Source organism: Thamnophis sirtalis, unplaced genomic scaffold, assembly GCF_051295495.1.
Source record: "Thamnophis sirtalis isolate CommonGarterSnake01/CBP01778 unplaced genomic scaffold, rThaSir2_p1.2 scaffold_4, whole genome shotgun sequence".
Lineage (NCBI taxonomy): Eukaryota > Metazoa > Chordata > Lepidosauria > Squamata > Natricidae > Thamnophis > Thamnophis sirtalis.
The window spans coordinates 138976557-138992858 of record NW_028261384.1 but is presented as its reverse complement, the minus strand read 5'-3'; the positions used below and the strand labels follow the sequence as shown (position 1 = coordinate 138992858).

Here is a 16302-nt window from a genome sequence, read left to right as displayed (position 1 = left end):
TCTCTCTTTTTCCCTCTGCCTTTCTTTTTCCCTCTCTCCTTCTTTCTCTCCTCCCTCTTTTTCTCTCTCTCTCTCCATCTTACTCTCTTTCTCCATCTCTTTTTCCCTCTGCCTCTTTCTCTCTCTTTCTCTCTCCCTCTTTTTCTCTTTTTCTCTCTCTCCTTCTTTCTCTCCTCCCTCTCTTTTTCTCTCTCTTTCTCTCTCTCTTACTCTCTTTTTCTGTGGGGTAACCGCGAACAACAGTCCTAAGTCCCTTTTTTCCAGGGCCGTGGTAACGTAGAACGGTCGCTAAACGAACTGTCGTAAGTCGAGGACTGGGGTTAGACCATGATTAAAATGGCATTTCTTTGGAGAGCCTCAACCATCCAGGTCAGGGTTATCGCAAAGGTGCTTTTTTTTTTTCCTCCAAAAGGTAACTGGAGTTTTTTTTTTCTTGAAGAGGTTTCACTTCTCACCCTAGCAAGCTTTTTCTGTTCTGCCTGAATGGTGGTGGATGGAAGGATTTATTAAAGGTGATCCTTGATTTACAACAGTTCATTTACTTACAAGGGCACTGAGTAAAAGTGACTTAAGACCGCTTTTCACACTTATCGCCATTGCCCCCACATGGTAAACATTCCGATAAACATTGGCAATTGACTCATATTTATGACGGCGGGCCAGGTGATTTCCCTTCCGACAAGCAAAATCGATGGGGAAAGCCAGATTCGCTTAACAACCTAACTTAACGATGGCAGAGATTCACTTGGCAAGAAAACTAATAAAATGGACCCAAAGTCAAGTCACTTAACAAAGTAGATTTTGGGCTCGGTTGTGGTCGTAATTTCGAGGACTAGCCGTAGCAGTATGAAGAAGGTGTTAGAAGGTAAAGGTTCCTCTCACACGTATGTGCTAGTCGTTCCCGACTCTAGGGGGCAGTGCTCATCTCCGTTTCCAAGCCGAAGAGCCAGCGCTGTCCGAAGACGTCTCCGTGGTCATGTGGCCAGCGTGGCTAAACGCCGAAGGCGCACGGAACGTGGTTCCCTTCCCACCAAAGGTGGTCCCTATTTTTCTACTTGCATTTTTACCTGCTTTCGAACGGCCATTTTGGCAGAATCCTGGACAAGTAACGGGAGCTCACTCCGTTACGCAGCACTAGGGATTCGAACCGCCGAACTGCCGACCTTTCTGATTACTTTAAGGTGTTAGATACACAGAGGTTAATCATCCAGGCACCTCCCTCCTCCTTGTAAAATTGGAGTTTCAAACCTTGCAAAAGAAATACCAAAAAGAGGAGAAAAACAGCAAGAACATAATGTAATAAAATAAAATATTCACCTAATTAAAGTTGTAAGATGTTAAAACGACCGCATCGGGTGACAGAGAACGAGGCCGAAATGCTAAGAAAACAAGATTTCCCAAATTTTATTACAGGGCGTCCTCAAATTACAACCCAAAACTGAGTTTCACCATTTCCGTTGCTAAGCGAGACAGTTGTCAAAGCAGTTTCCCCCTATTTTACCTTTCTTGCCAGGGATGTTAAGTGCATCCCGGCAGTCGTTAAGTTTAGTCACACGGTTGTTAAGTGAATCCGGATTCCCGGTTGACTTTTGCTCATCAGACGGTCGCTAAAGAGGACCACGTGACACTGGGACACCGCAACCATCATAAATATGAATCAGTTGACCGGTGTCTCAATTTTGATCTCGCGACCCCAGGGATGCTGCAGCGGTTGTAAGTGTGAAAAACAGTCGATTTGTTTTCCAGTGCTGTTGTAATTTGGACCTGTCGCTAAATGAATTTTTGCAATGCAAGGATTACCTGTATAATTCGGTACAAATGGCTGTCCAATTACTTCTTAAAACCCTCCCGTGTTGGAACACCCCCCGACGTCTGGTGGCAAGCTGTTCCACTGGTTGTTCTCACAGACAATTTCTCCTTAGTTCTAGGTTGCTTTTTGTAAATCAACTGCCTTTATTTTATTTTATTTTATTTTATTATTTATTTTATTTTATTTTATTTTATTTTATTCATTTTATTATTTTATTTATTTTATTATTTTATATTATTTTATTTCATTATTTTATCATTTTATCATTTTATCATTTTACCATTTTTTTATTTTTTTATTTTTTATTTTTTATTATTTTATTTTATTCATTTTATTATTTTATTTATTTTATTATTTTATATTATTTTATTTCATTATTTTATCATTTCATCATTTTATCATTTTACCATTTTATTTTATTATTTTTTATTTTATTTTTTATTTTATATTATTTTATTTTATTCATTTTATTATTTTATTCATTTTATTATTTTATATTATTTTATTTTATTATTTTATCATTTCATCATTTCATCATATCATTTTATTTTATTATTTTTTATTTTATATTATTTTATTTTATATTTTATATTATTTTATTTATTTTATATTTTATCATTTTATCATTTTATTTATATTTTATTATTTTATATTTTATTGTTTTATCATTTTATTATTATTTTATTATTATTTATTATTATTTTATTATATTATTTTATTTATTATTTTATTAATTATTTTATTATTTTATTATTTTTTATTAATTATTTTATTTTATTATTTTATTTTACTTTTTATTTATTTTATTTTATTTATAAATTATAATTAATCCATCCCGTTATCCCAAGCGAATTAGTCTTGTTGTAACACAAAATAAACTCTCCAAAAAAGAGCTCTTTCTTCCCATTCTTGGTCACCCTTAAACAAGGGAGTAAACTTAAAAAACATTTTGGGGGAGTAGGAGAAGAGATAATAGAAAGCTACAATGAGCCACTTATTTGTAGACCCCAAAATGTGATGAATCACAAATTGACTCCTGCTACTCCTGTGTCAGTGGTGGGTTTTACATTTTGTTACCACCGGTTTGACGCTCGCGCTTCGCGGGTGCACCCGCCCCTTCTGCCCTTGCGCCCAGCTTTCCGCGCGTGCGCTTTGCTTGCATGCGCGCCTTCTACGCATGCGCCCGGCCTCAAAAACATGGCTAAATAGGACACCATAGAGCCGGGGCAGGTGGTTGAGCCCACCCGTGATTTCTGGTACCGCTTCGGGTGAACCGTTCCGAACCGTCTGAATACCGTTCTGTTTGTATGTGTGTAAGAGAGAGAGAGAAAGAGAATTGTTTATCTAAGGATTAAAGAGGTTTAAGACTTTTGATTTTAACGCATTAAACTTAAAAAAAGATACAGAGTTAGTTCTTGACTTACAACAGTTCATTTAGTGATGGTCCGCAGTTACGACGGCACTGAAGTACGGGATTAATGACGGCTTTCACACTTTCGATCGTGGTCCCATGATCAAAATTCAGGCGCTTGTCAACTGACTCATCTTTACGACGGTTGTGGTGTCCCGGGGTCAGGGGATCTCCTTCTGCGACCTTTGGACAAACGAATGTCAGTGGGGAAGCCAGATTCACTTAACAACCGTGTGACTAACTTAACAACTGCAGCGATTCACTTAATAACCGGAGCAAGAAGGGGGCAAAATGGGTCCAACTCACAACAAATGTCTCGCTTAGCAACAGAAATTTGGGGCTCCATTGTGTTCGTAAGTTGAGAAGAATCTGTATGCCTCCTTCAGACTTAAAAGTTGTTCTCGACTTACGACCACCCTTTCAAAACTGGATGCAATTATATAATTAATATATAAGTTAATTTAATATATTATACACACACAATATATATACAGGTAGTCCTCAACTTATGACCACAATGCAACCCAAAATTTCCGTTGCTAAGTGACAAATTTGTTCAGTGAGTTTTGTCCCATTTTACGACTGTGCTTGCTGTGGTTGTTAAATGAATCACGCGGTTGTTAAGTGAATCTGGATTCCCCATCGACTTTGCTTGTCGGAAGGTCGTAAAAGAGGATCACGAGACCACCCCCCCAGACCAAGTGTCTGAATTTTGATCATGTGACTGTGGGGTTTTTACAACGGTCGTAAGTGTGAAAAATGGTCATGTCACTTTTTTCAGTAGACTACTAATGTTGTAAGTTGAGGACTACCTGTATAAACACTCATTTAGCAACCGTTCGAAATTAGAACAGCACTGAAAAACATAACTGATGACCGGTCCTCATACTTACGACCATGTCTGCACCCCCATATGACCAAAATTCAGGTGCTTATCAACTGGCATGTTAGTTAGGATGGTCGCTATATCCTGCGGTCACGTCCTCGCCTATTTGCAACGAACAAAATCAAGGGGAAAGCTTCGTGAGGACGTGATTCACTTAACAACCGCAGTGATTCGCTTAGCAGCCGTGGCAAAAAAAGGTCATAAAAATTGGGTGCGGCAAGCTTCATAATCGCCTGGCTTAGCAACTGAAATTCTGATCCCAATTGTGGTCGTAAGTCGAGGACTTTTGCCAAAATTCAGGGTAGCAATTCCTCATTTTAAAAAAATGGATAAGCCGCAAAAGGGGTGGCCATTTTGGCTGGGGAATTCTGGGAGTTGAAGTCCACTGGTCTTTCTTTTTTTTTTCCAATCAAATTTTTGTATTAAGTTATATAGAACATTTTAAAATAGAAGAACGATGAGGGGGGGAGGGGAAAGGGGAAAGTGAAGTGAGGAAAGACGGGGAGGAAAAGGGGAAAAAAAGCATGTTTATATTTTATTTATGCATTTTTCTTTTAGATCTAGAAGTGCTTTGAGAAGAGTGTATTGTCTGGGTCAGTTTCCTTACACGTAATAATATTCCGACTCTTTTCGCCTCTCTTCGATGATCAATTAATGTCAACGTTAAATCCTTTGTCCACATATCCCCCCATTGTTCAAACATCGCAGGACATCCAAAATTCCTGTCCCCGCTGAACCGTACAATGTTTTTAACGTGTCCATTTTCCCAATTCAATTTCAATGGCATTTCATAAATCTTAGCAATCATATCAGGAGGGGGAATTCAGCCGGTTCAGACTGGTTCGCACGAACCGGTCGTGGAAATCGCGGGTGGTACCCGCCGCGGCTTTATGCCATCCTACTTCGGCATGTTTTCAAGCCCGCGTGTACGCGTGCAAGCCGGGCCGCAATCAAAGCGCATGCGTGGAGAGGGCGCGTGTGAGCGAAACTGTGAATACCACCCCTGAATAATATGTCCGTCGTTGCTACGGGTTGAAGGTCCCCATTCATTTGGAACAAAGTCAATTCCAACACGCTTTTTTATCCACAATATCTTAAAGCTGCCAGATTTGAGAGACTCTGGTTTAAATGTTTGTTCCCCCTCTCTCGCCGCAATCCTGTGCTTCTGTGAGTTAGGCTGCGTTCCCATGACCCGCTAAACTCAAACCACGATTGACGAAGTGGAATTGCTGTATGGAGATAACGTGGCAACGAATCAACCATCTTAATCCGGAGTGGTTTTTCCCTTACTTTCCATACCGGTTCGCAAATTTGCGCCCGTCCACGCATCCGCCTGGCCTTCGGCCCATGTGCTTCGCTCACGAGCGTGCCGTGCACACACGCGCCTGGCCACAAAATAGGTGCCTAAATAGGACGACATAGGTCTATCCAAGAATGGACATTGACTATCCAAGAATGGACATTGAAGGTCACAAACTTCGTGGCACGACAAAACCGCGCTCGACTAAAGCGCGCCCGATTAAACCGCGTCGCTGATGTCATCAACAGGGCGACAACAGCCAGCGCGGAGAAAGAAGGGCGCTTTAAATAGCGCTTTGAAAGCAAGCCGATTCAAGTTAAGGTAAGGGTTAGGTTTAGGGTTAGGTTTAGGGTTAGGTTTAGGGTTAGGTTAAGGGTTAGGGTTAGGTTTAGCGTTAGGCTAAGGGTTAGGTTTAGGGTTAGGTTAAGGGTTAGGGTTAGGTTTAGGGTTAGGTTAAGGGTTAGGGTTAGGTTTAGCGTTAGGTTAAAGGTTAGGGTTAGGGTTAGGTTTAGGGTTAGGTTAAGGGTTAGGGTTAGGTTAAGGGTTAGGTTTAGGTTTAGGGTTAGGTTAAGGGTTAGGATTAGGTTTAGCGTTAGGTTAAGGGTTAGGTTTAGGGTTAGGTTAAGGGTTAGGGTTAGGTTTAGCATTAGGTTAAGGGTTAGGTTTAGGGTTAGGTTAAGGGTTAGGTTTAGGGTTAGGTTTAGGGTTAGGTTAAGGGTTAGGGTTAGGTTTAGCGTTAGGTTAAGGGTTAGGTTTAGGGTTAGGTTTAGGGTTAGGTTAAGGGTTAGGGTTAGGTTTAGGATTAGGTTTAGGGGGGTTAGGTTTAGGGGTTAATTTTAGGTTTAGCGTTTACAGCGTGCTTTTTTCTCCGCGCTGTTGTCGCACTGTGATGACGTCAGCTACGCGGTTTCGTCGAGCGCCCTTTAGTCGAACGCGGTTTTGTGGTGGAACCCACAAACTTAGCAGAGATGGCTAAAATATCTGCATATCTTAAGGACTATTCAAACGAGAGATATAAACGAGATTGGAATAAATGGATTGACTATATTCAAAATAAATATGGGTCTAGGAAATTTCAGATAGCTTATGATTAAGATCAGGAATGATGCAAATTGTTTATAGTTAGCCTAGCAAGGAGGAGCTAAGCTCAATTCAAAGACGTTATTCATTTTCTACTTTCTCTTTAAGTATATTTTAAACTGTATTTGTTAAAGATTTATACCTTGTATTGGTTCTGGGAAGTCAGGGGGGGAAGGTTGGGGGCGCTGGGGGAGAGGGAGCGGAGTTTACTAAGTTGGAGGAGGGGTGTTGGACTTTAAGGTATTATGATTGTACATGTACACTGCTATTTTTTCTTTTTTATGTATATTGAAATGGAATTATAAATACCTTCAACACAAAAGGGAGTTTGCTCAGAAGCTGAAATGCACCAAGTGAATGTGAGGAAGAGTGGGAAGCAGAGGAGAGAAGAAAGATAGGAAGAGAGAGACAGGAGAGAGGGTGAAGGGGGGAAGTTGAGGTGTAATAAGGAGGAGTGGTAAGGGGAGAGAGGAGAAGGAGAAAGGAAGGGGAAGTAGAGTAGAAAATGATGGAGGGAAGACAGGATGTAGAAGAGTTGGAAGCAGAGGAGAGAAGAAAGATAGGAAGAGAGGGATAGGAGAGAGGGTGAAGGGGGAAGTTGAGGTGTAATAAGGAGGAGTGGTAAGGGGAGAGAGGAGAAGGAGAAAGGAAGGGGAAGCAGAGGAGAAAATGATGGAGGGAAGACAGGATGTACAAGAGTGGGAAGCAGAGGAGAGAAGAAAGATAGGAAGAGAGGGATAGGAGAGAGGGGGAAGGGGGAAGTTGAGGTGTATAAGGAGGAGTGGTAAGGGGAGAGGAGAAAGAGAAAGGAAGAGGAGGTAGAGTAGAAAATGATGGAGGGAAGACAGGATGTAGAAGAGTTGGAAGCAGAGGAGAGAAGAAAGATAGGAAGAGAGGGATAGGAGAGAGGGTGAAGGGGGAAGTTGAGGTGTATAAAGGGGAGTGGTAAGGGGAGAGAGGAGAAGGAGAAAGGAAGGGGAAGCAGAGGAGAAAATGATGGAGGGAAGACAGGATGTAGAAGAGTTGGAAGCAGAGGAGAGAAGAAAGATAGGAAGAGAGGGATAGGAGAGAGTGGGAAGTGGGAAGTTGAGGTGTATAAGGAGGAGTGGTAAAGGGAGAGAGGAGAAAGAGAAAGGAAGAGGAGGTAGAGTAGAAAATGATGGAGGGAAGACAGGATGTAGAAGAGTTGGAAGCAGAGGAGAGAAGAAAGATAGGAAGAGAGGGATAGGAGAGAGGGGGAAGGGGGAAGTTGTGTATAAGGAGGAGTGGTAAGGGGAGAGAGGAGAAGGAGAAAGGAAGCGGAAGTAGAGTAGAAAATGATGGAGGGAAGACAGGATGTAGAAGAGTTGGAAGCAGAGGAGAGAAGAAAGATAGGAAGAGAGGGACAGGAGAGAGGGTGAAGGGGGAAGATAAGGTGTATAAAGAGGAGTGGTAAGGGGAGAGAGGAGAAGGAGAAAGGAAGGGGAAGTAGAGTAGAAAATGATGGAGGGAAGACAGGATGTAGAAGAGTTGGCAGCAGAGGAGAGAAGAAAGATAGGAAGAGAGGGACAAGAGAGAGGGTGAGGGGGGAAGATGAGCTGTACAAGGAGGAGTGATAAGGGGAGAGAGGAGAAGGAGAAAGGAAGGGGAAGTAGAGTAGAAAATGATGGAGGGAGGAAAGGATGTAGAAAGCGGGAGGAGAGAGGGGGAAGAAAGTGTCGTATAAGGCATAAATACGGTGTATGGAGAGCAGAAGAGCCAATAACTGGTTTTTTTCCCACCTTTGGTAGTTGATGGTAAGATGAATTGATGTAATTACTTAATAATACAACATGATATTGACCGTGTAATAGTATACATGTGACTATATGCTATGAAAATGGAAAATAAATTTTTTTTCTATCGAAAAATATATATATAAACCGTCAAAAATATTGTGATATCGGTTTGAACCGATCCAAACCGGCTGAATATCACATCTGATCTTAAGGCTTATTAAGATGGTAGAACAAGCTGAGATAACGGCTAGGACTTCACCAAAAATGACCCCATCTTATTTTTTGCTTAATCTCCTGTCGGGAGAATCCCACTCTATAAAGTTTATGCCAAGTTTCTTAAGGTGGTTTGTTCCCCACAAACATTCTTTATTTCAGACAGACCGGGTTACAGTTTTTCAGAGGCCGATGTTTGGAAAATAACCAAGCAATTGAAAAAATATATATATAACCTGGTCTGTTGGAAATAAATTCTAGTTTTCCAGACGAAATTCCTTATCAGAACTCTTGTCGCCCAATAGATTTGGGTTGAAAACATTAAATAATAACAAAGACAACAAAGTTGACAAGACCGGCAAAATCGAACTATGGAACATGGAGATATTTTTTTCCAAATTTTTCAATAAGTGGTGGCGAGTTCCTCGTCCGTTTCTCCCAGGGCGAAACGGCCAAGATTGAACAGATGCAAATGGTTAGATTGACCCTAAAGCTTGGTTGGTCAATGATTTCGGCTTCTGTTGTTGTTGACAACATTGCCAAGTGAATCCACAACGTGCTTTGAAAATGAAAGAAAAAGGCTCAGCAGCTCCAGATCTGAAGCTGAGGACCAGCCTCAAAGCTTGAGGAGCAAGGATTATGGAGGCAATGCTGGTTAGGATGCTCCTAGGTGAGCTAAGGTGGCCAGCGTTGGCCACCTTGGAGTGATTCTTCGAAGGTCAAGGAGGGCCACCTTAGAAGGAGAGTCTTCAGAAAGGACCTTCTTTCTCTGTTGACCCAACACTTTCTCCATCGATTCTTTGAACGTCATGGAGGGCCACCATAGGAGGATAGAGTTTAGAAAGGACCTTCTGTCTCCATTGACCCAACACTTTCTCCATCGATTCTTTGAACGTCACGGAGGGCCACCATAGGAGGATAGAGTTTAGAAAGGACCTTCTGTCTCCATTGACCCAACACTTTCTCCATCGATTCTTTGAACGTCATGGAGGACCACCACAGGAGGATAGAGTTTAGAAAGGACCTTCTGTCTCCATTGACCCAACACTTTCTCCATCGATTCTTTGAATGTCATGGAGGACCACCATAGGAGGATAGAGTTTAGAAAGGACCTTCTGTCTCCATTGACCCAACATTTTCTCCATCGATTCTTTGAACGTCATGGAGGACCACCATTGGAGGATAGAGTTTAGAAAGGACCTTCTTTCTCTGTTGACCCAACACTTTCCCCATTGCTTCTCTGAACCTCATGGAGGTCCACCTTAGGAGGACACATTTAGAAAGGACCTTCTTCCCCTGTACACCCAATACTTTCTCAATTGTTCCTTGGAACGTCATGGAGGGCCACCTGGGAGGGAGAACCTTCAGAAAGGACCTTCTTACCCTATTGACCCAAAACTTTCTCCACCTCAGGGCTGCAGATGCTCGTCTGAAGGCGGCCGCTGCCCTCGGGGCAGCCGAAAAGGCTCTAGAAGCTTCCCGTTTGGCCAAAATTTTGGCTCAAGAACTACAGCCCATTCTAGCTGATTCAGGTGAGATGTTTGATGGCATGCGAGCCGTCGCCCCAGCTCGGTTGCACCGTACATGCGCAGGCGCCTCCCACAAGCCAGCTGATTTTTAGGTCTCTGCTGCGCATACGTGGGGAGCGCAGTGCACGCGGGAGACATGCACGCAAGTGCGGCGGAGTGGAGGGGTTGTGTGTGCATGCGCCGGGGCGGGGGAAGCATGGGGAGGTGCACCCCCAGTCTGTTTTTGGTACTAGAAGGCTGCAGGGAGACCTGCTAGGCCCAAAATGGGGCACGGAGGGGTCATGCACACAAGCGCGGGGGTGAGGGAGTGCAGGCGGGGCCGCGCACACACGCGCAGGGGTGTGAGCATTGCATTATGGGTGCGGGCACGCACACTGTTGCGCATGTGCACTTTTGGCATACGGCGACAAAAAGATTAACCAATACTGTTATAGAGTTTTCGGCTTGAGCAGGGGTTTGGACTAGAAGACCTCCAAGGTCCCTTCCAACTCTATTATTCTGTTATAAAGTGCCATGTATTTTGCATTGATGTTGTCGTAGAAGAGTATTTTTCAAACCTTAGTTGCTTTAAGATGGGTGGACTTCAACTCCCAGAATTCCTGGCTGGTCTGGGGAATCCTGGGAGTTGAAGTCCATCCATCTTAAAGCAACTAAGGTGGAAAAATACTGCCGTGATATCTAATTTTAAAAGGGGTGTCATTAATAAATAACTGGATCGCTCCTATTACGACATTACAACTACAGTGGTACCTTGGTAGTCAACTGGTTTGAAACTCATCGGATTTGGTGCTCAACCAAATCAATTTTGATGTGAACATTTTGCCCCGGTACTCGTCATTTGGTACCCAACACACCAGCTAGAACTTGTCAAAGTTGTGACTCACTACAGTATTCCTTACGGGAAAAAATTATTTGGTGCTCATCGTTTTTGGTACTCGTCGCAGCTCCCAGAACCAATTAACGAGTACCAAGGTACCACTATACTTTCATCTTGCAATTGAGAACAGGAAATCATGATATCAAAGCGATTTCCACCTCCAATCTTTCTTGAACCCAGAGCTTTTTATACCCATCCCTTCTTTCTTTAACTGCCAGTCGCTTCTCCTTCCCCAGAGCCGCGTGGCCGGTTAGATTCAGAAGGCACCGACACCGATTTTCAAGAGTACGACAGTCCCCACGTCTACGAGAACGGCATCACCCCTTCCGACGTTACCCCGGATCCGAGCTTACCGCCGAGTTACCCTCCTACTCCACTGCAACCTTGGCGGGGGGACCCTCGGCGGACTTGGCCTCCCTTGGAGAACGGGGGTCCTCGCCAGCTCTTCCCCGAGGCCTCGGATGTAGAGGAGGAGTGGGGTTCGCGGGGTAGTTTCCCGTCTCGGACACCGCGGCTCGTTCCGGAGGGGTTGTGGGAAGGTGAGGAGGAACAGGGGCAGCTGAGCAGCTACGAAGCCGAGGAAGAAGATTACGAGAGGGTCCCTCAACACCCTCAGCCGGGTAGCCCAGCTAGCGGCAGCTCGGGCAGCCTCCGAGAAGAGGAGGAGGAAGAGGAGGAAGAAGGGAATGCTTCTAAGACTTATTCCGGGGGGAACCAGGACGATACGGTACCCTTGGGAATTCCGGTTGATGCAGAAGCGAAGAACGAGGAATCGTGCAGGTCTTCTCTTCTGCTGGAGGGACCAGAGAGTCTACAAGCAGTCCAAAGGGGGAGACAGGTAAGAGGTCAACACATTTTAAGGCGGTGGGGACACCTCAGATGGACATTAGAGTCAGTTCTTCCTAGCTAAGCTGAGTACGGTCTGTGGTAGCACTGGCGAGTCTCGACGGGTGACTCCATTTAGCCCTAAAGCATCCTGCCCGATGCCTTAGATCTGAGCTAAATGTCCAAGACCATCTTCAGAGTAGAAGATGATGGTCTTTGGACATCATCCAAGGAAAGGAAGAAGAACATCTAAGGATGCTGGAAACAAAGGCAGGTGCAGGAATAGTGAGCAAAATCAAAATTCGGGTTCACCGTCAAATGCGCGCTGGAGAAAAGCGCGCCGACGAAACTGCGGGGAAAAAACCGCGAGTTCGAAATCGCGCCGACGAATGAGTGCAGAAGCGCGCCGACAACAGCGTGCCGACAGAAGCGCGCTCTAAACCTAACCCTAAAGGTAACCCTAAACCTAACCCTGAACCTAATCCTAAACCTAACCCTGAACCTAACCCTGAACCTAATCCTAAGCCTAACCCTAACCCTGAACCTAACCCTAACCCTAACCCTTACCTTAACCGAAATTGCCTTCTGTCGCTGCTCTTTTGTCGGCGCACCTTTGTGGGCGCGCTGTCGACGTCGCGGTTTTATCGCTGCGGTTTTGACGGCGCGCTGTTGTCGGGCGCGCATTTGGCGGGTCACGAAGATTCATCCACCACAAGATTTTGCTTTGATCATATATGGTGGTGGTGGCCACTTCATGGTAGTGGCCACCCTGTTGAGTTTTTTTGACCCGTTCCTGGACACACCCCATCAAGAGAGCAGAACCTCTGACCTGTTCTCAGGTTCTCTCCCATGACCCTTTCCCACAACAAGGAGATTCAAGTTGATGGAAACTAACCAAGGAGAGACGCAACGTAGAACTAAGGAGGAATGTCCTCACAGGGAGGACATTTAACCGGTGGAACAGCTTGCCACCAGAAGTTGTGGGTGTCCCAACACTGGAAGTTTTTAAGAAGAGATTGGACAACCATTTCTTGGAGGTGGTGTACAGTCTTCTCCTTGAGCAGAGGGTTGGACTAGAAGACCTCCAAGGTCCCTTCCAACTCGGTTATTCTGTTAAGTGAGCCCTTGAGGATTTAGGTTTTGGGAAATTCCTCTGAGGACTTTGTCCCATCTGCTGTTCTCTTCTTGTGTTGGGTTACGTTCCACCCCTCCTTGCCAGGGATGATGGGCACTGAAGTCCCACCTCAGCAGGGTAGACAAAACACACTCCAACAACTTGGATTTTGCACAAAATGATGCCGTGTTTTATACCTCTGGTGAAAGCTGCGATTGGAGGCAGCCTCAGATAAGTGAGACCCAAATACCGTGAGAAACCCAACCTGTTGGATTTCTGCCTGTCAGGCCGTTGTTAAAAGCACAGGGAGATCCGTCTGGGCCCACAGAAGGGGCTTCATCAAAAGGAAGCTTTCTGGCCTGAGTCTTAGCATTGTGAGGAACCAGCCAATGGCAGTTTATTCAGTAAACCACAATAGTGTATCCCAGCTGGGTGTGTGGCGTGGGCTAACCACTGTTTGAAGTCATCAAAATTATTGATAAGATAGTCCTCAAGTTATGGCCACAATTGAGCCCCCCAAATGTCTGTTGCTCAGTGAGAAATTGGTACAGTGAGTTTTGCTCCGTTCTGCGACTTTTCTCGCCACCGTTGTTAAAATGAATCGCTGAGGTTGTTAAATTAGTAACGGGGTTGTTAAGCGAATCTGGCTTCCTCGTGGACTCGGCTTGACAGAAGGTCGCAAAAGGGGATCTGGTGACCCCGAGACACTGCAACCGTCGTAAATGTGAGACAGTTGCCAAGCATCCGAAGGTAGATCTCGGAGATGCCAGCAACGGTCGTTAAGTGTGAAAGAGGGTCCGTCAGTCCCGTTGTTTCGAGCTTGTAACTTCGAGCGGTCACTAAGTGAAGTGTCGTAAGTCGAGGACAAGCTTATTTTTCTTAAAAATAAGCGGGGGTGGTGGTAAAAAAGCTTCACCAAATCTAACAAACTGTGAATGTCCCATATCTACGGAAATTCTCAATCGTCCAGATTGTGGTTATCCCAAAAGATCGTGCTGTCCCTCCCCTCCACCCCCCCCCCAAAAAAAAGAAAACAGAATTTTCTTTAAGTTTTCTTTCTTTTAAAACATTTTGCTTCTCACCCAAGAAGCTTCTTCGGTTCAATTCTTGGATGAGAAGCCAAATGTTTTAAAAGGGGGGGGAAAAAACCAAGAAAATCCAGTTGCTTTTTGGCAAAAAAACACTTTTGGGACGCGAATTCCAGCTTCACCCATTATTGTCAATATACACTATATTGCCGAAAGTATTCGCTCACAATTGAGTCTGATTATGTGGATGGGTGAGCGAATACCTTTGGCAATATGGTGTAGTTGCGAGTTTGAGTTGCGAGTTTCATTTTATTTATATGCCGCCCTATTCCTGGCGGGACTCAGGAGGGGACGGGAAAAACACAAAAACTACAAAAGTACAGGGCATTTAAAAACAAAATGTTGTGGCAGCAATCTTGAATTCTTTCTATGCCGGCCCTCAACATCCTTCATGCCATCAAAAAATGGACGATCTTTGGAGCGAAAGGAAGCTTAAAGCTCAAAACATTTAAGTTCCCAGTGTCCTAAGGCCGGCACATGTCATTTGTTAAGGCGCGTTGCGGGCCATCTGACTTCGGCCTTGAAGCCTCCGGAGCGCGAAAAACAGACCCAAGGGCAAATCGGAAGTCCGGTTTGCGCATATGGCCGTTTTTCGCCTTCAGGAGGCTTCCCTGAAGGCTCCGGAGAGCGAAAAACGGACAAATCAGAAGTCACTTCCGTTTTTTTGTCCTCCTTCAGGGAAGCCTCCTAAAGACTCCGTTGGGCGAAAAATGACCATACGGAGAAACCGGAATTCACCATTCCCAAATGTCCGGTTTGCTCATAGGGCCGATTGTCTCCCTCGGGAGCCTTCAGGAGGCTTCCCTGAAGGCTCCGGAGGGTGAAAAATGGCCCTACGGGGACCCCAAAAGTTTGGGAATGGTGACTTCCGTTTTGGCCTTAGAGGCTGTTCTTTGGGTTCCACCACAAAACCGCGTTCGACTAAAGCGCGCTCGACGAAACCGCGTACCTGACGTCATCACAGCGCGACGAAAAAAGCACGCTGTGAGCGCTAAAGCTAAAATTAACACCGAAACCTAACCCCCCGAAACCTAACCCTAAACCTAACCCTAACCCTAACCCTTAACCTAACCCTAAACCTAACCCTAAACCTAACCCTTAACCTAACGCTAAACCTAACCCTAACCCTTAACCTAACCTTAACCTAACCCTAAACCTAACCCTAACCCTAACCCTAACCCTTAACCTAACCCTAACCCTTAACCTAACCCTAACCCTAACCTAACCCTTACCTTAACTTGAATCGGCTTGCTTTCAAAGCGCTTTTTAAAGCGCCCTTTTTTCTCCGCAGTCGCTGTTGTCACGCTGCTGATGACGTCAGCGACGCGCTTTAATAGGGCGCACTTTAGTGGACCGCAGTTTTGTCGTGCCACGTTTTTTGCCTTCCGGAGCCTTCAGGGAAGCCTCCTGAAGGATCCGGAGGACGAAAAATAACCATACAGCCAAACTGGAAGTCACCATTCACGAATATCTGGGTTCCTCATAGGACCGTTTTTCGCCTTCCGGAGGCTTCAGGGAAGCTCCTGAAGCCTCCGGAGAGCCTCCCGGAGGAGCAGAGAAGGCTGTTTTCTCCCCCTTCTCAGGCTCCCAGAAAGCCTCTGAAGCCTGGGGAGGGCGAAAAAAGCACACCAAAAGCGAGGGGGTGCGTAGTGGGTTGCGCGCACAGCATTATGGGCATGGCACGCCCGTGCAAACCCCCCCCCTGCACTCCCCCCCGTTTTTGGCACACCATCCAACAAAGGTTAGCCATCACTGTCCTAAGGCATGATTCACACATCTTACCAAACCATGGTTAGCTTCCCAAATAAAGGTATGGTAATAAACCATGCTTTACAAGTTACAATATTCAGGTTAGCAATAGCAATAGCAGTTAGACTTATATACCGCTTCATAGGGCTTTCAGCCCTCTCTAAGCGGTTTACAGAGTCAGCATATCGCCCCCACGGTCTGGGTCCTCATTTCACCCACCTCGGAAGGATGGAAGGCTGAGTCAACCTTGAGCCGGTGAGATTTGAACCGGTGAACTGCAGATAGCAGTCAGCTGAAGTGGCCTGCAGTACTGCACTCTACCCACTGCGCCACCATTTTTCACACTTAGGACTGGTGCAGGCTCTCCACAGTCATGTGATTTACATTTGGACGCCTATCATCTGACTCATAGTTTATGACGGTTGCCTGGGGGGGGGGATGTCATGTGATCCCCTTTTGCGACCTTTTGACGAACAACGTCGGGAAATGGGAGCGAAACTCCCTGAACAACGATCTCACTTAAACCATAGAAAGTTTGGGCCCAATTGTGGTCGTTAAGTCGAGGACGGGGACTCTACTCAAAAACGTTACGCCGGCCTTGGGGAAAAAAGGGTCGCGCGATACAGTCCGTGTATCGGATTCCCGCCTCCACCCGCTTGTGCA

General features: G+C 45.1%; 1 protein-coding gene across 1 annotated transcript in view; it reads left to right on the top strand.

The window, feature by feature from the left end:
• The window catches only part of JPH4 (junctophilin 4), a 35289-nt gene that overhangs the window by 11118 nt on the left and 7869 nt on the right, over positions 1-16302 (top strand). Inside the window, exons 4-5 of the mRNA XM_087714237.1 lie at positions 9871-9989; positions 11100-11701. Coding sequence (XP_087570363.1) covers positions 9871-9989; positions 11100-11701 — 721 coding nt within the window. The remainder of the gene's footprint in view (positions 1-9870; positions 9990-11099; positions 11702-16302) is intronic.